The 20949-nt window shown below is 47.2% G+C and overlaps 2 protein-coding genes across 5 annotated transcripts; both read right to left on the reverse strand.

Moving 5' to 3' along the window:
* Positions 1-6846: 6846 nt before the first annotated feature.
* On the reverse strand, positions 6847-10687 carry LOC132540960 (kinesin-like protein KIF12; the record flags this gene model as incomplete). The annotated part of the gene is made up of 7 exons (XM_060200793.1): positions 6847-7782; positions 8093-8226; positions 8302-8402; positions 8887-8991; positions 9348-9435; positions 10253-10339; positions 10554-10687. Coding segments are annotated over 7 exons (771 nt in total), but the record flags the coding sequence as incomplete, so codon positions are not given.
* Positions 10688-10698: 11 nt separating this feature from the next.
* LOC103116803 (kinesin-like protein KIF12) lies at positions 10699-15321 on the reverse strand. Of its 4 annotated transcripts, none has more exons than XM_060199995.1 (12): positions 15187-15321; positions 15047-15112; positions 14874-14952; positions 14540-14667; positions 14348-14423; positions 13811-13945; positions 13505-13640; positions 12939-13063; positions 12609-12759; positions 11712-11830; positions 11526-11630; positions 10699-10830 (listed from the first exon to the last, which is right to left on the reverse strand). In XM_060199995.1, exons 1-12 carry the CDS (start codon positions 15210-15212, stop codon positions 10699-10701), a joined length of 1278 nt encoding a protein of 425 aa, XP_060055978.1. In that variant the 5' UTR covers positions 15213-15321. The 4 variants fall into 4 exon arrangements, with proteins under 4 accessions (XP_060055978.1, XP_016045324.2, XP_016045323.2 ...); XM_016189838.2 differs by having other exon boundaries at positions 12609-12756; positions 12939-13030; positions 15187-15320; XM_016189837.2 differs by having other exon boundaries at positions 12939-13030; positions 15187-15320.
* Between the last annotated feature and the right edge of the window lie 5628 nt (positions 15322-20949).

Raw genomic sequence — 20949 nt, forward strand, 5'->3', positions numbered from 1 at the left:
ACTAGCAGCTTGACAATCTTCCTTTCACTTGGATTGCCAGGAAACTCAGTTGGATTACCAGACAGGGATTTGTACTTGTATAATACTGCTAAGTGGTCTCCCACTTCATTTTGCCATTCTTTCTTTTGAGAAAAGGAAGGGAGAGACATAGAGAGGAAAGATACCACAGAACCACTCCACTATCCACAGGGCTCCTCCAGTGCTTTCTATGAATCTCCCATGTGGTGCCAGGGGCTCAAAACCCAGGGTCTCATACACCACAGGGCATGTGGTCTGCAAGGTTACCCAGCCCAGATGGTACAATTGTAATCCCAGCAACCATCTCGGCTTAGGTTCCTCCACAAAACAGCCATCCCTGTTATTCACATAATTTCTCAATCAGCTGTGGTCTGTGGAGCAGTGGAGGGGAGGAAGTAGGCAAGCAGCGCAGAGTAGTCAAAGTGGGAGCCAGAGGCCCTGACTTCTTGTTCTATCCACTGTGCAGAATGGCTTTCTCTCCAGAAATCTCATGCATGTCATATGTAAATAGAAAATAAGAAAGCCATCCCTGTCAGCCAAGGGGCCAGGCCAGTCAGTATGTATGTAAAAGTTCCCCCATTATGATCTAATTTGCCCATGGGATGTGTGCAGGGCATTGGTCTTTAGAGAGCCCAGGCTTGAGAGGAGGAGGAGTAAATAGCACTGAGTCACAGTCATTAGTGAGCGCACAGCCATGCAGCCAAGTGCCCACAGGGTTTGTGCAATTGTTGTTTTTGCCCCACTGGTACCTTGGGAAGCAGGAGGCACACAGGTTAAGAAATCACCTGGCCTTTTTTTGTAATTGGTTGTGCCTTCAGTCACAGCCTGTCCCAGAAGAGGAGAAAGGAGGCCCAGGGGACAGGACTCAGTGCTGCTTTCATCTCTTGCCTCTAGGGCTATTTGCTCTCCCAAGATGATTAGCCAGAACAAACAGGAGGAGCAAACTTTGTCAAGGCCCACCTGGACTTTGAGATGTTTTTTTTGAAATATTGAGCTCAGGTAATGGTCAGTGTGTGCCAAACCTTCCTCCCTCTCTGGCCATCAGAGTGGGAGGGGTGGAGACTCCAGGGCCCCTGCCTTCCTGAAGGACCCAAGGATAAAAGGATACCCAGGCATTGGCTAAGTTCTGGAACCATTTTGTGATGTGTGTGTGTGTGTGTGTGTGCATGTGTGTGTTGGAGTGGAAGTGGGGGGGTTGTCCTATACAGAAACCTCAAAGATAACCAGACCAGTGTAAAAGGGGTCAAAGTCTGATTTTCAAATAAACACAGTGGGGATCAGGAAGGGAAAGGGCTTGGTTCAGAGTCACCCAAGTGCAGCTGGAGTCCATTATCCATTCATTTGTCTGCTTGTTCATTCACTACATCTGCATGTGGTGCTTTGTCAGGGGGAGAGGGTAGAGAATAGAAGGACTTCCCAGGTCTTGCTTCTGGTGACCAGAGGAGGGTGTGGTAAGATGACACTGCAGTGAAGGGATGGGGGGAGATAGCCCAATGGGTAGAAGTTCTTTAGACAAAAGTACATGGTAGGGTCCACCAGAGCAGGGTGGGAAGAAAGAACAACTGCAAAGACTTATAGGAGGGAGTCGGGCAGTAGCGCAGCGGGTTAAGCACACGTGGCGCAAAGCGCAAGGGCTGGCGTAAGGATCCTGGTTCGAGCCCCCGGCTCCCTGACTGCAGGGGAGTCGCTTCACAGACAGTGAAACAGGTCTGCAGGTGTCTGTCTTTCTCTCCCCCTCTCTGTCATCCCCTCTTCTCTCCATTTCTCTCTGTCCTATCCAACAATGACGACAACAAGAGTAACTATAATACTAAAAAAACAAGGGCAACAAAAGGAGAATAAATATTTTTAAAAAAGACTTATAGGAGAGAAATTGTAAGGGAGAGGGAGGGGAAGGGGGGTGAGGGAGTGGAAGGAGGGTGAGGGAGTGGAAGGGGGAGATAAATACATCTGAAATGAAAAATAAAAGACACAGATCTGGAGCCTGGAAGCTTAGACCCAGCAGGCAGGGCTGTAATATCAGATGTGGGGTAGGGAGGCTTGCCTACTCTTATCTGGAGTGTAAGAAAGCAGGGAGGCAACTTTCAGATGTGAGTGGCCAATTAGAAGAGGCAGAGATGGGAGTCCTCTGAAAGCACTCAGAAGTCTTCCAAGATGAGACCAGAGCACAGGTGACTGGACCAGCCAGAACATCAAGGACTCATAGCCCAGGTTCTCTGCTAATGGTGGGAGAAGTTAGTGGGCTGACCTTCCATCCCTATCCAGTTGGGGGGCTTTTCCTCCAAGCTCTGGTCCTGCCTGGTCTCTTGGGCTCACAGTATGCTCTTCATGATGAAGGTGGAGGTGGGCAGTGTCTAGACTCCCAGCCCAATGAAGGAAGAAGGGTTGACCTCACTGCCTGCTTATATCTAGACCTCATTACTACCCTCAATCCCACAGAGCTAGTCCACCACCACACTTGCATATTAGACCCTGCCACTCAGCTGGGAAGCCCTGCCTAGCCTCACCTTTTCCACCTAGATGTCCAAATGAGATTCAAGATAGCTCAGTGGACAGAGCTGAAATAATAACTAAACTGAGTAGGGAGGGTGTGGCAGTGAGATAGCTTACCTGGTACAGCATCTGGTTTGCCATACCCGTGACCCAGGTTCAAGTCCCCAGGAGTAGTATGGTATACTGGATGCTATTGTTTCTCTGAAAAATGACCTGGAGCAGTGAAGCTCCAGCAATACCACACTGAATTAGGAACATTTGTGAAAGTGCTCCCCACAGATACACACTGCAGGAATTGATGTCACTGTCATCCAAGCCGGAAATCATGTACTGAGGTGTGTGACCCATTACCACCAGGGGGCAGCAGAGAACTACTAAACTAACCTGTTGGGCTGATTGTTCTGGACAGAGCCTGGTGCCCAAAGCAAAGACAAAGTGGCAGAACCAGGACTAGCTCTTTCCTTGCCTCAAGCCTGGTCAAAATGCCCTGGTGAATGTGAAACATTCAGTTTTAGCTTTGCCTCTCCCCCATGACACCACTAAGCTCATACTTACCTGGAACTCTTCTAGAGAGCTCCCCAGGAACATCTGGGGTGAGTTCATCCAAATCAGTTGGGTAGCACTGCTACTGAACACAGTGGTGGCTGTGGCCCAGAAATCTACTAGATCAAGTTTCTAAAGTGTTCTCCATGCTGAGACCTCTCCAAGTGTTACTGAATCATTCCATTAAGGCCTCATGGTTTAATTACAATGGGAGTCCAATTTTACAGTTAGGGAAACTGAGGCTGAGTGATCAGGTGATCCCGTGTTGGAGGTCACTATGGAAATAAGGTGGGGGTAAATCCCACACCTGTCTCCCTGATGCTGTCGTCTCTCTGTTGTCCTTCCATGGCTGGGAGGATTCTCAGAACATCACCCCGCAGGCAGATGGTAAGTAGCTGAACTTGGCATCCAGACAGACATGGGTTCAAGTCATAGCAGCAAGACCTTTGGGTAAGTTCAGTCTTAATGTAGTGACCTTTCTCAGACTGGGTCTCCTTGCCTGTTAAATGGGCTAATTAAAGCTCATGAAAGTATAGGGAAAATGGCTCACTTAGGTACTGCACTGCTGTGCCACACATACAACCTAGGTTTAAGCCTGGCTTCCACCACATTGAAGAAGGAAGCTCTGATGCTGTAGTGTATGTCTCCTTTTCATCTTCCTCCCTCCCTTTGTTTCTCCCCCCCCCCTTTTATTTTCCTTTCTTAATTTCCATCACAGTTATCAATGGGGCTGAGTCTATGCATGACAAATCCACTACTCTGGCAGCCACCCTCCCCCTTTTTTCTCTTTATTTGATAGGACAGAGAGAAACTCTGAGATGGGAGGGGAAGACAGGGAAACAGAGACACCTGCAGCATTTGATTAACTGCTGTGAAGCTTCCCCCTGCAGGTGGGGAGTAGGGATTCAAACCCAAGTACTTACACATGATAATGCATGCCTTTAGCCAGGTGCATCACTGCCCAGCACTCCCTTTGTCTCTATTTAAAAAAAAAAACTTGCCAGTGGAACCAGCAACAGCAGCCATACTGCAGGGGCATAAAGGAAAGAAAAAATAGTGTACCTGACATCAATGTCAATTGTGTCTTGCCAACACTGAGTAGCTCCTTATAGGCCAGATACAGATACAGAAAAGCTTACAGCTCTTCTTAGTGAAATTCCTAAAAGGGTTCCCAACACCTAAATAACTGTCAATATTTGATGGAACACTGTACCTATTTCATTTATTTTTCTGATTTATGTATGTCAAAGTTAAAGATGGTCCCCACCTCCACCCCACAGGCATTAGAGTTCAAGTAATCACAAACACCTGGAAGCTATGACACTCGTACAACAGGGTCCATTGTGCTGCAATAAAATGTTATTCTGTTATATAAAATGGAAAAAAATCCCTCATAAGTGTGAGAGAATTAACTGATGAAAACCACATATACTCTTGCTTTTTGGTGAAAGTTCAGCAAATCATAAACTTGTACCCTGGAGGTGAAGGGATGCACTTAGATGGGGTTACTTTAGCTTTTTGATTGTGAGAGCTGATGGCTTAGCCCAAAAAAGCTGCCCAGAAAATGAGATGCTTTGGAGCTGAGCGTCCTTGAGCTCAGGTTGCCCCAGGGAAAGAACTTGTGACCCAGGGCCTGGCTCACTGAAAGGGCTCCCAAGGTGTTTCAAAGGTCTTTCTGCTTTCAGGAGGAGGCAGACAATTCCCTACTCTCTGAAGGATATTTTTTTTATCTATGGAAGCAGGATTGTCCCCACTCCTAGCTAGCCGAGTTAATGTCACCAAACTTCCTTGGAGAAACTGGAATAGCTCTTCTCTGAAACTATGAGGCAAATCGCAGGTCTGAAAAGTTGTAGGGTTCTAGAAGGGCCCTCTGGGGTCACCACATTCTTAGGATTAGTGGATCTGAAGAGTCCTGACATGTGGCTGGGATCCTAAGAAAAACCTGCAGGCCTCCAGGTTTCCAAACAAGTGGCCACTGTAGAATTTGGAAGCTGTTCAGTAGAAGAACATGTGATTCATGAAATGGAGGTTGTGGGCCTAATCTTCCTTCGTCCTGTGTCTTTCTGGGGAAAGGAAATAAAAGAGTGTTACTGAGATGAAGCTTGAACTGGGACCAGGAAGCTGGAAACTTGTGTCTGGCTCTAGCAGGGGAGGGAATCATCCAAGCACTAGTGAATCAGTATGGCCAGAGCCCCCTGGGTGGTCTCTGTCCATCCTCCCAACACAGCAAGAAAAGTCTCACGCTCAGTGCCAGCACTCACCCCCAAACTTATTGGAAGCTGGAGACCTCCCAGCAAGCAATGTCACTAGGCAGTGAGTGAGTGAGATACAAGCTCTGGGGAGGGGACATGCCCACTCCAACCTGCAGTCACCCAAGCTGATGTGCTATCCAATTTACCCAGAGTGGAGAGCAGTGACTTGCAGGCATCAATCAGGTCGCCATCCTTCTCTCTCCACTGCACTCTGCACAAGTCACTGACCAGATCTTTTCCAGCCATCCCACTCAGACCTGCACCCACACGGGCCACCTTCCTGCTCTGTTTTGCTCCATAGCATTTATCTATCTAGAACCCAAGTATTTTATTCATTTCTATGTTTCATAAGCATAGAAATGATTATGACGATGATGATGATGATGATAAGGTGGAGGATAATGTTGTTTTTACCAGGGCTTCACTGCTCCAAGTTGACTTTTTCAGACAGAAATGCAGAGACAAACAGGCATCACAGAACTTAAGCTTCCCCCAGGGCTATACCACTCCCCCTATAGTGTACTTGGGACTAAAATCTAGGCTGCTAGCATGGCACACATGTGCCTTCCCTGGTGAACTATTTCATTGACCCAGAATGATGATGATGATTCTTCTTTTCTTCTTCTTCTCCTTCTCCCCTTCTCCTTCTCCTTCTCCTTCTTCCTCTTCTCCTTCTCCAAAGAATCTATTATTTTACTTATTTATTTCTGGGTGGGGGGAGAAGGGATGGGGAGAGAGAAAAGGGAAAGAGAAAGAGAAAAAAAGGAGAAAGAGGAGAGAGTACCAGTCTTCCTTGGCACATGTGGTACCAAGAATCAAACTCAGATCCTCATTCATGCAAGTCCCCAGTTCTATCCACTGAGATACTTTTCCAGTTGCAAGAGTAAAACTTATTTTGTCATCACCAGAGTTTCACTGCTCTGGGTTGACTATTTTGTCAATAAAAAGAAACAGTAAGACAGAAAGATGGAGGGAGAGAGGAAAAGACACCACAGTACCGAAACTTTCTTCAATGCACTGGGGCTTGAACTTATGCATATAGCAAAGCAGGTGCACTATCTAGGTGAGCTATCTTGCTGGCTCAGAGGTAAGAATTATTATGCTGTGCTTAACGCTGTACAGACTACCAGGTGGTTTCTTACCTATATGGAATCTAGAGAACTGAAACACATGAATTTTCAAATAAAGAAATACTAAGCTGTCTTAAGATTTTGTGAGAAATATTATGGTTATCATTACAAGGGACACAGAAGTTTGGTGGTAGGTGCTATGTGGAACTATTCTTCTGCAACCACATAATCTTGTCAACTTTGATTAAGTCATCAATATTTTTTAATAGTGGCTGGGATGCATTGGATCGACCTTCTCGTGGTGCATCCCGTGAGTACCCATTCATTGGGGAAACTGACAATCCTTCCTAGCCGACTGAATCCACATGGATCCCAGTCACTTTCAAAGCCAGCAACAAGCAGCTCCTGACAGCTTTCAACCTGACACTGTTGACTGGCTACGGAAGAAGGGCAAACGCTAGAAGTAGAAGAATAGTGGTCTAAAGTGGGATAAATATTTGATGTATATTTTTAACTCAAATTGTCAATTCCCTTAGATTATCATGTTAACTGAAGATTGCTTTTGTTTTAAGTATCTTGAGCACTAAAAAAATGTGCCTTTTTATATGTATCAATGGTTTTAATTCTATGACTGTCCAGTGAGGGGATACAATCTATGTCCATTGTGCAGATGAGGCCCAGAGGGATGAAGTCACTTGCTCAAGATCACCCACAGATAAGTGATGATGCCAGGACCCAAATTTGGGAGGTCCTGCTCACTTCCATGCTCCACCTGCCCCAGCTCTAGGTCAAATCAGTCTACACTGATCTCCTTCAAGAAGATGTACACCATTTGGTTTCCCCTCTGCCTGTCCCACAGCACATAATAATTGCTCAATTAAAGCTTGTATAATAGAAGGAGGTGGAACGTTCCTGATCATAAGACAGCACACACCTCTGCCAAGAATCCTTGCTACCTCCTCAGACTACTGCAAAGTCTCTCCTCTCTGAGGTCCCTCTCCCCACAAGGAAGAGATTGCCTGCTTAGAGTGTAAGGACCAAGCAGACTTGGAATCAACACCTCCCTTTATTCTTGTATTTCACCACCTGCCTGGTTGTTCCTCAGTCCAGTCTCATTTCCCATGGTCTGCCTTTGTTCTCCCCAGTGATTTCCCCCTCTCCCTCCCATCCTCAGCCCAGTTACAGGGAGGAGAAGCAACTGCTACCCCATCTAACAGCTGGAGATGCTGGATCCCAACCCAAGGCTGCATGGTTTCCCCTGTGCTCTCAGTAGGGAGGGAGGATTCATCTGGGACTCTGCAGATCCTGGCTGGGGGCTGGCTGGCTCCGTCCACGTTTTAAGGAGCTCCCAATCTGGTCTCTCAAGGCCTCTAGTCTCCGGGTCAGGTTTGGAACTGCAGTCCCACCTAAAAGGCAGAAAAAGCCAGTGAGACTCCAGGTCCGCAATGCCATAGATTCCTCTCCACCTACACTTCCAACAACTGCTGGGGAGGCCTCAGGTGGCACCTATTCACCAGTTCCCTCAGCCCCAAATACACCTGGGATGCCTGCAGTGCCTAGGAACTAGAAAGATCTCAGGAATCACTGTTCAGCATGGAGCTCATATCAGAGGAGGAAGAGGGTGGGCACTGGCCTAAAATAAAACAAACACTAGGAGGACCCCCCCACCCTGTCCTCCCCCCCACTCCTGTCCTCCCCCCCACCCTGTCCTTTTACCTCCTGGCACTGGTGATTTGCTTGGGGCCCCTGAGGGCAGCGGAGGTGCAGAGGGTACAACCTCCTCTTCATTCAGCATTTCTGCCAGGACCCTGGTCTGTGTCCAGTCACTGTGACTCTGACCCCTGGGGGAGCTGGATGATGGGACATAAGCCTTCAAGTTGCCAGCTTTCTCCTCTCCCCCACCTGGTGCCCAGGGCTGGGCCTACCTCTCTCTTCGACTCTTGGCCAAACCAGGGCTGCATGGTGGTGTCCAGGGTCGGGGCCAGGCAGACAGTGGTGCACTACCTGGGGCCTGAGGGTCACACACCTACAGAAGAGACCAGAGCCTTATGACCTTAACCCTCCCTCTTTGCACCCCACTTCCCAGGTGCCAATTGACACTGCCATCTCTGCTAAGCCCACCCCACAGGGCACCAAGAATATCAGTTGGAAGCAAGAGGCAGGAACTCAGGTGCTTTCTTCCATATCCTCTCTGGAGAATCAAAAGTTCCCACAGCAGGAATGATGTCTGCTCTAGGTCTCAAGTCTCAGTGCCCAGACTGAAGCTGTCATACACTGGGAAGTTGGGGGGGGTTACTAGAAGGGAATATAAACACATGCATAAGTAGCTGTATAAAGCAACAGCTGTGCAAGATAATGGATTGCAGACAGCGTTGCTTAAAGACGGTGGGGAATCCCAAATGATACTGCCAGGGACCCTGGAGCATCAGAGCCCCATGAACTGCCAGCTCCCCAGATCAAGGTCTTCAGGTCTCCTGCCTATCCTCCCCCTTCTTGGTGGCCTCTCTTACCTGGGGCAGGTGGCGCTCCCTCCACAGGCAGGCCCAGTGGCCCAGAGGTGCACGGCACAGGGGGCAGAGGTGGCAACAGGGGCAGGAACAGAGGGGTGGCAGAGCCTATAAGAGGACAGTTGGATCCAGGAGATAGCTCAGCCAGTACAGTGTATACTTCACCATATGTAAGGACCTGGATTCAAGACCCTGATACTACATGGGAGAAAATGGTAGAACAGTGCTGTGGGATCTCTACTTCTCTCTCTCTCCTCTCACTCTTGCCTGCTCTGTCTCTCCCCATCTCTGTTTCCATCTGTGATTGAAAAGGAAAAAACAAATATCCACTGGGAGATTTGTCATCATGTAGATGCAAAGCCCCAGTGAAGTTCTGGGCAAGTCCCTGGGATGGTGGATGGAAATGACACATCATAGGCTCTATGATGTCCCTATCCCCAACCCCAGGTGGGACAGAGACTTACATGGCAGAGGGGAGGTGGCACCATCACACAGGGACATGGTAGGGCTGGGCCAGGGCCTGCCTGGTGGGAGCAGGAGCTGAGGAGGCGCCTGGAAAGAATAATGGAATCTGTACCTACAGTTTTCAACTCTACCACTGGACTAGCCCCCAAGTTCCCCTCTGAAGTAAACTTTCAAGTTGTACCTAAAAGTGTCTCCCACTATCTGAAAGGAGGATGTTCCCATGTGGTATGATTCATAGATTATTTGAGGTATCTTGCAATGGTCAGAATTTTTCCATATAAATTAATGGTAAAAAATACTCCAAGAATCCCACCACCAAGTAACATAAATCATATTGCATAGGAGTGATCTACTTTTGAATAGTGAGGACACCTTCACTGGTGTCCGGTCTCAATGCTTCCTACCTTTGTTCTACTCTTTAAAACCACCCTATTAGAGCCAAAAATATGGAAACAGCCTAAATGCCCACGGACAGATGACTGGGTAAAGAAATTATGGGGGAGCTGGGCGGTAGCACAGCGAGTTAAGCGCATGTGGTGCAAAGCACAAGGACCAGCATAATGGTCTCGGTTCGAGCCCCTGGCTCCCACCTGCAGGGGAGTTGCTTCACAGGCGGTGAAGCAGGTCTGCAGGTGTCTATCTTTCTCTCCCCCTCTCTGTCTTCCTCTCCTCTCTCCATTTCTCTCTGTCCTATCTAATAACGATGACATCAATAACAACAACAATAACTACAACAACAATAAAAAAACAAGGGCAACAAAAAGGGAAAATAAATAAATATAACTTAAAAAATTAGAAATTATTAACCCCAGAGGCCATGGTCTTAGCCACTGCATGAAGCTGCCCCCCACCACCACCACCAACATCCACCCAGGAGCTGTTTCAGGCCTGTGGCCATGCTTACCGCTCCAGCTCTTGGACCTTCTGGGCCAGCAGGCGCTGCTCACCCTGGGCCACATCCTGGCTACTCTGCAGCTGGCTCTTTTCTCTCCTGGGAAGAGCAAGCCCAGCAATGTAATAGGAGGTGGGTACTGGGGTGAGGGTATGGGGGTTATCAGCCAGCCCCTCCTCATCACATGTATAGCAGGAGCCCTGAAGGGAAGACGGGGACAGAAAGGGAGCAAAGGACTGGGAAGCAGTACAGAAGTGGACCAGCTGTGAGGGGTGTGGTGTACAGGGTGTTCCCAGATGAGCCAGGGCCCCACCTGAGCCTCTCATTCTCCAGCATGAACTCTTGCAGCATCCCATAAAGATTCCGCTGGACCCAGGCCACCCGGGCCCTGCTGAGTCCTGAGGCTGCAGGAAAGGGAGGCAACAGGATGCACAGGAGCCCCAGATGTTATCCATACCCTATAGCCCAGATCCTAGAGAGTTCATACCCTTGGGGTCTATTTGTACCAGTTGAGACCGCAGACGCCGGTTCTCCTCTTGGAGCTGCAGTATCTCAGTCTCCAAACACTGGGTCGGCTTGATTGCGGGAGACTGCAGAGAAAGAGGCTCAGAGCTGCCACAAAAGGCTGTGCAGACTATATGCTGAACAAGAACTTCTGGAGTAGGGGAGAGCCTAAACTCTAGTCCAAATGCAAGACCATACCCAGCACAGCAGCACCTCATTGGGACAGGGAGCCTTGTCCTGACTGTATCACACTATCCTATGGCCTTAGCTACTAGCTGAAAGGCCCATTCTAAGCTGGACCCCACTCCAAGTCTAGCCCAAAGTCAGGTCTATTCAGACCTAAAGCCAAGCAAAACCCCACATCAAATCTTAAGTCAAATCACAGCATCCTGTGGGGAAGCAATCACAGAAGCCAGACCTTCCACCTTCTGCAACCCACAATGACCCTGGGTCCATACTCCCAGAGGGATAGAGAATGGGAAAGCTATCAGGGGAGGGGATGGGATATGGAGATCTGGTGGTGGGAATTGTGTGGAGTTGTACCCCTTCTATGCTACGGTTTTGTTAATGTCTCCTTTTTTAAATTAATTAATTAATTAATTTAAAAACTCACAGCATCCATTGGGATCCTGGCTAAATCCTGAATCATATTCCAAGTCAAACTTCAACCCTAACCATGAATTTGACCCCACTTTATCCAACTATGACCCTGTCATTAACAGGTCAGCTCTAATCTCAACTCTGATTCAGTGCCATACTGTCTTTGTCTCCCTCTAGTCACCTTGGGGGGCTGTGGCCGTGTGGTGACCCGCTGAGCTCGGCTTGCATAACGCAGGGTGCTAAGGGTCTCAGGAAGGCACTGGACTGAAGGGGACACGCAGGCCACCTGGGAAAGACCATCCCTGAGTGGTTCTTTCTAGGAACCCCTCCCTCAGGGCTTATACCTCCCTGCCCACCCATCAGGTACCATGAGGGTGACCCCACGCCCCCCCAGTGAGTCCGCCAGCAACTTGGTGAGCTTGCTGTCCCGGAAGGGGATGTGGCTCTGTTTCCGATGTGGGTCCAGCAGCAGGGAGATACAGTGACCTGGGTGGGGAGAGTAGGGCACAGCAAGGTCACAATCACAGTTGAAGGCCACTCAGTTGAAGAACTGGGCTTTCCAGCCAGGCTTGTGTGACTCACAAATCCTTCCTTGCACATAATCCCATCACTCAGGTGGACTGGGATCCATGGTGGACAGAGATGGTCCTGTCCATGCCTGGTCCCCAGTGCCCACCAGGGAGGAGTAAGGCAATGTCTGGGTAATGGACTGAATAGAGAATTATTTTCTGAACATCTCCCCTATTGGTGTCATAGAAGAGACCATGGACCCAACTTCAGGACAAGGCCCAATGAAAAGATAATATAATTGTCTTGCCCTTATTGGGCCTCACTCTTTCTAGCTGTGTAATGGACAGGCTACATTTAAGGCTATATACCTCTCAAATTAAGATGTTTTTAATAAAGAGTTTACAATCCATAATGTTCTGAGAGGCTTGAGTCAGCGCAAAGCTCTGACCAAAGGCCAAGCAAAACCCCACATCAAATCTTAACTCTGGTCAAATCACGGCGTCCATTGGGATCCTGGCTAAATCCTGAATCATATTCCAGTTCATCTCCAATTCTGATCATGAACTTGACCCTACTTTATCCAACTATAATCCTGTCATTAACAGGTCAGCTCTAATCTCAACTCTGACTCAGTTGAGGCCTGAGGTTCTTTAATTGCCCTCTACTCACTGCAACTCCTCTGGTCACCACATTGTAGAGAGTCACGCCCAGAGGATAGACTCAAGGAATCACACAGGTGGCCTCCAGGTCTCACCCAGGGCCAGCAGGCTGCGGTTGATGCTGTTAGCCTCAAGCATCAGCTCCCCTCGGGATCCAGTGGCTGCCACCTTCTCACTGCCCGCCAGATCCACAAAGCACAGCTTCCCCCCAGCAGGGGGCACTCTGGGGTCCATATGAGACATCTGCTGGAGTGGGAGTGATCAGGCCTTGATGGAAGCTTGGGAGGGGCTGTAGCCCTCAAAATCAAGGTCAAGGGCTTCCATTAGCAATTATGCTGCACACCCAAGTTGTGTTGTTACGCATCCAGAGGCTGCCTCACACTGGAGGGCCCAGGACAGCTCCTCCCTGAGGCTGGGACACTCACAGTGTGGTGGTTGATGTAGAGTGTAAGCAGGGCATGGCTACGGCTAGAGGTCTGGTTCAGAGTGTGAGCTGAGCTCCTTCGACGACTGAGACCTAGAGAGAAAAAACTTCGGGAGCCAGACCTCACTGGAAGAACAGCTGGTCACTCTTATTCTGTTTTAAACTTTGGAACTAGGACTTCATATAATATATGTGATATTTCACTTTGTTTTCAAGATAGGGAGATCCAGAGTAAGAAAAATGCAGTAAAGGCACCCAAGCAGAGGGTCTGGCCTATGCAAAGGCACAGTGGCCAAAAGTGGGTGCTGGTTCAGGGATGATGAGCTGTTGGGTCTGGTTCTAGCTCCAAGAAGTGAAAGGAAGCTGAGTGGGATTCAGCAGAAGGACACCTTTTGGAACAGCTCCACTGTTGCTGTGTAGAGGGGGAGAGAGAAACAGGCAGTGAGAGAAGATGGGAAGCCTCATATCTGAATCATGTCTGAAGCCACAGCTCCAGCCAGGGACCCTTAGAACCCTGAGGAATGATGTCCCCACTACCTTTTGGAAGCTCCTCTGAGGAGCACTCACCCATTTGCAGAAGTTCCATCAGAGCCCCTAGACTCCCAAATTCCACTACCCGCAGCTGCTCCACATAGAAGCCCCTGGTCTTGTTCCAGCGAACAGGGAGGGGCCGGGGAGAGCCTGAGCTTAGCAAGTCTCGAACCTGGGAGATGAGAATAGAGGAAAAGGGAAGAACTTTCTAAGTCTATGTTCCCTGACCCTACTGATAACATGTCACCTTCCACTGTGCCACCCCCTCTTCTTCCCCTTGGCCTGGACTCCTTGGAAAAAAAGAGTTCTCTTTGTAAACTGTTTGTCCATCTCAGGCCCTACCTTCTCATTGTAGATCTCCAGGTAGGAAGCATGAAGAGTGGTGGGGGTGCCAAGGTGCTGGACCTGCTCTAGCAGCCAGGTGAAGGTCCTCTGCATGATGCCAGCCAGGCTAGGGGGAACAGGCACTCCCTCACCCTGAAGGCAGAAACAGCTGAGTTTGGGGCTAGGCCACCCTCACCACCACCATTACTACTACCACCATAATAATAACTCTGCCCCTATAAAGCTTTACAATGCACCAGGAGCTGTGCCCAGCCCCCCTACATCTCACTTAATCTTCACAGTCAGTACTAACACCTCCATTTGACAGATGAAGAAACCTAGAGCTGGTAAGTAAAGGGGAAATAATCTGACCCGCATCCTGGGCGAGTCCCTTTATCTTTCTGGTCTTTGGTTTCACTGCGAATAAATGAAGCTAATCTGCACTGTCCAAGCTTCTTCCTTCTGGGAGTCTGAGCTGCCTGGGCTCCCCAAGGCTTCCAGCCGCCCCTTACCCCCACCCCCAGCCCTCGGGGTCCCCATCAACAATGAGCCCACCTGCGGGCGAGGTCCAGTCAGGGTGTAGGTCTTCCCCGAGCCTGTCTGGCCAAAGGTGAAGACCGTGCAGGAGAAGCTGTGGGCAGCAGGGTTGGTGTGACTGGCCCCTGGCAGAGAGCCAGGCTGGCGATGGTCCAGCAGCTGGGGGTGGGGAGTGGGGTGCAGAGGGGATCTGCGGCCGGCCGTACTCACCCTCGCAGGGCTAGCTCTCCCAGGCGCCGCACACCGCAGGCCTGGAACACGTCCTCTTGTGTGCGGCTGGCGTCCAGCACAGCAGAAAAGCGGAAGACCACGTCCTGGGCCCCACCTGGGGGTCTCACCTGGGGGAGGGGCGGAGAAGGGGCGGGTCTCCGGGGAAGCGCTACCCGGGGGGCATCCTGCAGAGGGCGGGGCCTCTGATGGAGGGGCCTCTGGGGTGGCACCTTCAGGTCCCTCTAGGGTAACTCTTGTGGGGGTTCAGGTCTGGTGCTCTCAGGCTAGGTTTCTTTTGGGTGGGTGTAGCGGATGGGTGGGAAGGGGTCCTCACGTGCAAAGTGCGGGTTCCCGAGCAGCGCAGCGCGCTTTGTTCCCCTCGGCGTAGCTCGGCGGTGCTCATAGGGCGCACCCTGGCATTCAACAGGAGGGTTGATGGACCATCTGTATCCAACTATCCCTCAGTCCCTCCCTCATTTGGGCGCCTTCAGGCACACTTAAACTGACCTGAGCACCACCTGAATGGGCGTTTCCAATCCTTCCGGCCCCTGGTCCAGGTTCAGCTCAGGGTCCCTGTGGCAGCAGGACCAGTCAGTTACCTTCCCTGGGCCCATCGGCTCCTGGAACCTCCCAGAATCTCTGCTTACCCGTCAGGGGACCCGCGTTCCTCCATGTTAGGCTTTGCACACGAAGCTAGCTCCTCCCAAACCTCGTTCTCTTCCTTCCCCAAGTCCCCTCCCTTCTCCACAAACTAGGACTGGCTATATACACTTTATACCCACTCCCAAGCCCCACCCAGACCCCCCCCTTCACAGGCAGTCATCCATCCGGAAAGGCTAGGGCCTGCCCAGAGTTAGCTAGCTAAAGATTTACCCAGCCCTTACTTCTGCCTTTTGCAGAGGAGAGTGTCTTTCCCCCCAGCTAGGGGTATCCATCCCTACTTTTTCCCCAAGCTAGGATACCCCCAGTTAAGAGGTTCTGGAATCTGAAGAGTCCACACTCTTGCCCAGTGCTATCAGGAAAGAACACACTGACAAGCCTTCTCTGTGCACAATGAGTATAAAGCTACACAGCAATCCTGGCCTCGGTAACTTTTCCTAATAGCATAACTCCTCTAGCTTGGCAGTCTTTCCCCCTTCTTTCTCCCACCAACTCTAGCTTCTTGGGAAAGCCCCAGTTCTCAGCTCTGGGAGAACCTGGCTAAAATGAGTTCTTGAGCTGGCAACAGGCTCTGAAGCATCTAGTTAAACATTGGACCACCTGCCTTTCTAATGCCAAGACTGCTCCAAGGCTGGGTAGTTGTTTAACCTGCTCCTGGTCTTGCACGTGAGAGCAGGGGAGATGTATGTGGATATGTGGGTGGGGCAGGCTCCAGTCTGCCATAGGTAGATCATACTCTTCCCAGCTCTTAATCCCATTAATGAGAGAAGAAGAAAGAATGCAGAGACTGGGGGTAGGGGTGGGGATAGAAGGAGTTCAAGGATGAGTGGAGTTGGTGAGACACTTGTGATATGTGAAGGAGATTTAGACTAGACCAAGCTCATGAATCTGGATTCACTACTGAAGGAACCAGGAAGTCAGTGAAGAATTACAAATAGAGAAGTTACACCATCAGTCTGGCATGATTACAATTACTGTCACTGCAGGAAAGAGAAAGGAAATTTACTCCTACCCTATAGTTTCTTCTTAGGCTGCCTGAAATCAAGTTAGTATCAGAAAGATTTGAAGGCGAAAAGGCCAAAGTTGTATCATATAAATGGATGCAGGTTTTAAAACTGCTTCTACAAAAATAGAGCCGTGTGTGTGTGTTAATTAAAGTAATAGTAAAATTTTCCTTTGAGTTTTTTGAATCTTAATTGGCCTCAGTTTGAAATAATCCATATGTCAATGTGTGACATCTTGGGAAGATGATTCTGAAAATCTTAGAAAGGTCTACCCTTTACCATCCTATTTCTGCATGAACTCTGATTTTTTCTTGTTGTTGCTGTTGTTGTTTTTGCTGTTAAGGTTATTGTGGCACAAGGACTCCACTGCTCCTAGTACCTTGCCCTTTCTTTCTTTCTCTTTCTTTCTTTCTTTCTGCATTTCTTTTTCTTTATGGAAATAAAAGAAACAGAGAGAAAATGGAGGGGGAAGAGGGAGAGAGGAAAAAAGACACCTGCAGCTCTGCTTTGCTTCTTATGAAGCTTCCCCACAGTAGGTGGGGACAGGGGGTGAGAACCCAGATCCTCATGCATGGTAATAGGTGTGCTTTACCAGGTGCACCACCACTCAGTCCTTATTCTTTTAATATTTTTGCAAATTCCTCTTCTCCAAACACATATGAGGATAGAAGCTCTAGGGACAGCTCCCTTTAATAATGCATGCTCTAAGGACTTTTACTCTGGGTGGAAAGGAGAGTCCAGGAGAGTTCTGATTTCTAGCCTATATTTTAAAAGTATCCTTCTGGGGCCAGGTGGTGGTGCACCTGGTTAAGCAACAAGTTACCACGTGCAAAGACCCTGGTCGCCACTGTTAGCAAGCAAAAATCAAACCACCGTCCACTGCAAGAAAGCAAAGATGTTTATTCACGAATTCGAATCCGGGTCGAGAGGTGACTGACAGCAGTCCACCAGGCTTGACCCTGAACAAGGCTCAAACCACACAATTTATAGGATTTCAGAATACACTCAGGGAGGGGGGAACACATCACCTTATCAACCTATATCCAATAATATGCTATAGAAAACGCGGAATCCAATAATTTCAAACCAGGCAGAAAGCGGGGTCCATTCAAAGCAAAACGCGGGCTAATTTTAAACATTGCGAGCTCACACAACCAATAAAACTTAGCCAGGGTATGGTCACTACATCCCCCTGTTACCCCCTGTCATCGGCTGTAACCTTCTGGTAAACAGTTTCCTGTGCAAAGGTCCTGATAAACCTCGCCTGCATGCAGGGTCTTGGTAAACAGCTTGTGGTTTACTGATTAAGTCCTATGGTCAGGGGGAAAGGGCAAGGGATTTTCCATCTCACACTATAAGAAACTAAATTTAAAAAGAGCTTCTAAAACTATTGCATAAAAAGAACTTTAAAAACTACTACCTCTAACAGCCACCTGTAGGAGGTAGTAGTAAAGCAGTGATGCAGGTGTTTCTCCATCTCCCTCTGCCTCTCAGTCTTTCTTCCTTCTTATTTCTCTATCAAATACAAATTAATAAAAAAATATATATATCCTTCTGGCTCCATGTTTTAAAAAATCTATTCACCATCAAGGTAAAGAGCTCTACAGTTAGCAGACCACTGAAGTGATCCAGGTGAATAAAGATAGAAACTCAGATTAAAAAAGAAAGAAAGAAAGAAAGAAAGAAAGAAAGAAAGGAAGGAAGGAAGGAAGGAAGGAAGGAAGGAAGAGAAAATAAGGGGCCAGATAGTGGCACATCTGGTTGAGTGCACATGCTACAATGCTCAAGGATCTAGGTTTGAGCCCCAGGTCCCCACCTGCAAGGCGAAAGCTTTGCAAGTGGTGAAGCAGGGCTGCAGGTGTCTCTCTGTCTCTCTCCCTCTCTATCTCCCCTTTCTCCATTTCTTTATTTTTTAAATATTTTATTTTATTCTATTTATTTATTCCCTTTTGTTGCCCTTGTTGTTTTATTGTTGTAGTTATTATTGATGTCGTTGTTGTTGGAAAGGACAGAGAGAAATGGAGAGAGGAGGGGAAGACAGAGAGGGGGAGAGAAAGACAGACACCTGCAGACCTGCTTCACCACCTGTGAAGGGACCTGCCTGCAGGTGGGGAACCGGGGGCTCGAACCGGGATCCTGACGCCGGTCCTTGAGCTTAGTGCCAGCTGCGCTTAACCCGCTGCGCTACAGCCTGACTCCCCCCCCCTTCTCCATTTCTAACTAAATCTCTATCTAATAAATAAATAAAGATAATAATTTTTTAAAAAAAAATTAAAAAGTAAAGAAAAAAGGGATAGTGATAATGAATTTCAGTATTTGTTGAAATAGTGGATGAAATATATAAGTGAAGCAAGGCAAATATAAATAGAATAACACATTGATATAGCTTTAACTTTTGAGAGCTGAAAGCAAAGAAATCTTAAAGCTTAAGGTTTCAATTTAAGCCTCAAATAGAAAAAAAAAGACCTTTCTAAGTTGAAAGAAGACTTTCAACTGACTTTTTTTTGTACCAAGAAAAGTTTATTTTATTAGTTTTTATTTAATTAATTTATTTTAAAAAGGAGACATTCACAAAACCATAGGATAAGAGGGGTACAACTCCACATAGTTCCCAGCACCAGACCTCTGTATCCCATCCCCTCCCCTGATAGCTTTGCTATTCTTTAACCCTCTGGGAGTATGGACCCAAGGTCATTGTGGGATGCAGCAGGTGGAAGGTCTGGCTTCTGTAATTGCTTTCCTGCTGAACATGGGCATTGACTGGTCGATCCATACTCCCAGCCTGCCTCTCTCTTCAACTGAATTTTGAATAAAACTATGAAACTTGAAGACAGTTGAGTGAATTCTTTTTGGGGACAAATACTGTTTATCAGATAGTTTATGTTCTGTTCTGTTTTGATATATATATTTACATGAGCTGACATATTAATCAACTTCCATTTGAGATTTAATCTCTCAGAAAATTTAATTATCCAATACATTACTTTTTATTATAATCTCTATATTGTACATAGGTATCCAGAACTTACTTGTCCATAATAGGAATTTTACACTCTCATCGAAAGTCTTTCTTTTGTCATACCCTCACCCCCACCCCAGCATCTGGTAACCACCATTCTACTCTCTGCTATTGGGCTTCTTTCAAATCTTCTTCTAGCGTTTGCCCTTCTTCGGTAGCCAGTTAGTGGCTTTGAAAGTGACTGGGATCCATGTGGATTCAGTCGGCTAGGAAGGATCGTCAGTTTCCCCAATGAATGGGTACTCACGGGATGTACCATGGGCACTACTTTCAAATAAAAGGCTAAGATTGTGAAATTGTTTACAAAAATAAAATGTATCTCTTTAAAAACTAAGCTCCTAGCGTTGAGAGATAGCTCACCCAGTAGAACACACTACCATGCATGAAGATTTGGGTTTGAGCCCTGAGCACCACCATAACCTAGGAGAACTCCATGAATGGTGGAATGGTGCTGTGGTGTCTCTCCTTCTAGTTCTGCTTCTCCCTCTCTGCCTTTTTTCTATCTGAAATTAAAATGAAAAAAAAATGTCCACTAGGAGCTGTGGAATTATTTATGCATGAGACTCCAAAGGCAAAACAAACAAAGCAAAATAAAACAAATACATAAAACAAGAGAAATATCACCCACCCCACCTCCAAAAAAAAGCAAAACAGAAGCCTAATAAAGTGAGTTTTAAGGAAGGAAGCAGCTGTAGAAATGATAAGAAATATTTTATTATGATTAAAGCAGGAAGACATCATATTGCATTCATTTAACAGCAAAACAAGAGAAACAGAGATTATAAATATTATGAAATGAACAATGTTGCAAGTTTAATGCATAAGCAAGCTGTGCTTTAAGAGAAATTAATAGGCCTGAATTCTTTTTAAAAATTATATTAATGATTTAATATTGATCTATGAAATTATAAGATAGTGGGGGTATAATTCTATACCATTCCCACTACCAGAGTTCTTGTCCCATTCCTCCATTGAAAACTGCAGTAGTTCTCCCAAGGTCACATATATGAGTTTACTATTATTTCTCTCTCTCTCTCTCTCTCTCTCTCTCTCTCTCTACATATATATATATATATATATATATGTATATGTATATATATACATATATATATACATGAATTTCATATATATATATGGAATTGTACAATTAAGTCAAGGGATATATATATATATATATATATATATATATATGAAGAGAGAGAGAGATTGGCCTATTTTTTCCTATGATCCTATCTTCTCTTCCTTTCTAAGTCACACCTACACCTATTACTATCTCTAAATGTACTTCCTTTTTTTCTCTTCGGGTTCTGATGGAATGGAGTTCAGAGCCATCTGGTCATCTTCTCCTAACATTTCTCCTTCTCTGGAAGTATAGACTGAAATTCTTTATGAGGTGTACAGGGTGGAAGTTCTGGCTTTTGTAACTGCTTCTTCACTGAACATGGGTGTTGTCAGGTCAATTCATACCCTTAGCCTATTTTTATCTTTCCCAAGTGGGGTAGGGCTCTTGAGAGGTGAGGTCCTAGGGCACATTGGCGAGGTCTTCTGCCCACAGACATCAGGATGGAGTCATAGTAGTGTCTGCAACTTGGTGGATGAAAGGCAGTAAGATATAAAGCATGGAAAAATGTATAATAAATAGGAAGCAAAAAAGAGGAATAAAGCAGAGGAGAGTAGGAATTTCAGGGTGGAAAGAAGCTAGTAGTCTCTTTTAGGTATGTTCTTAG

Source organism: Erinaceus europaeus, chromosome 10 (genome assembly GCF_950295315.1).
Source record: "Erinaceus europaeus chromosome 10, mEriEur2.1, whole genome shotgun sequence".
Lineage (NCBI taxonomy): Eukaryota > Metazoa > Chordata > Mammalia > Eulipotyphla > Erinaceidae > Erinaceus > Erinaceus europaeus.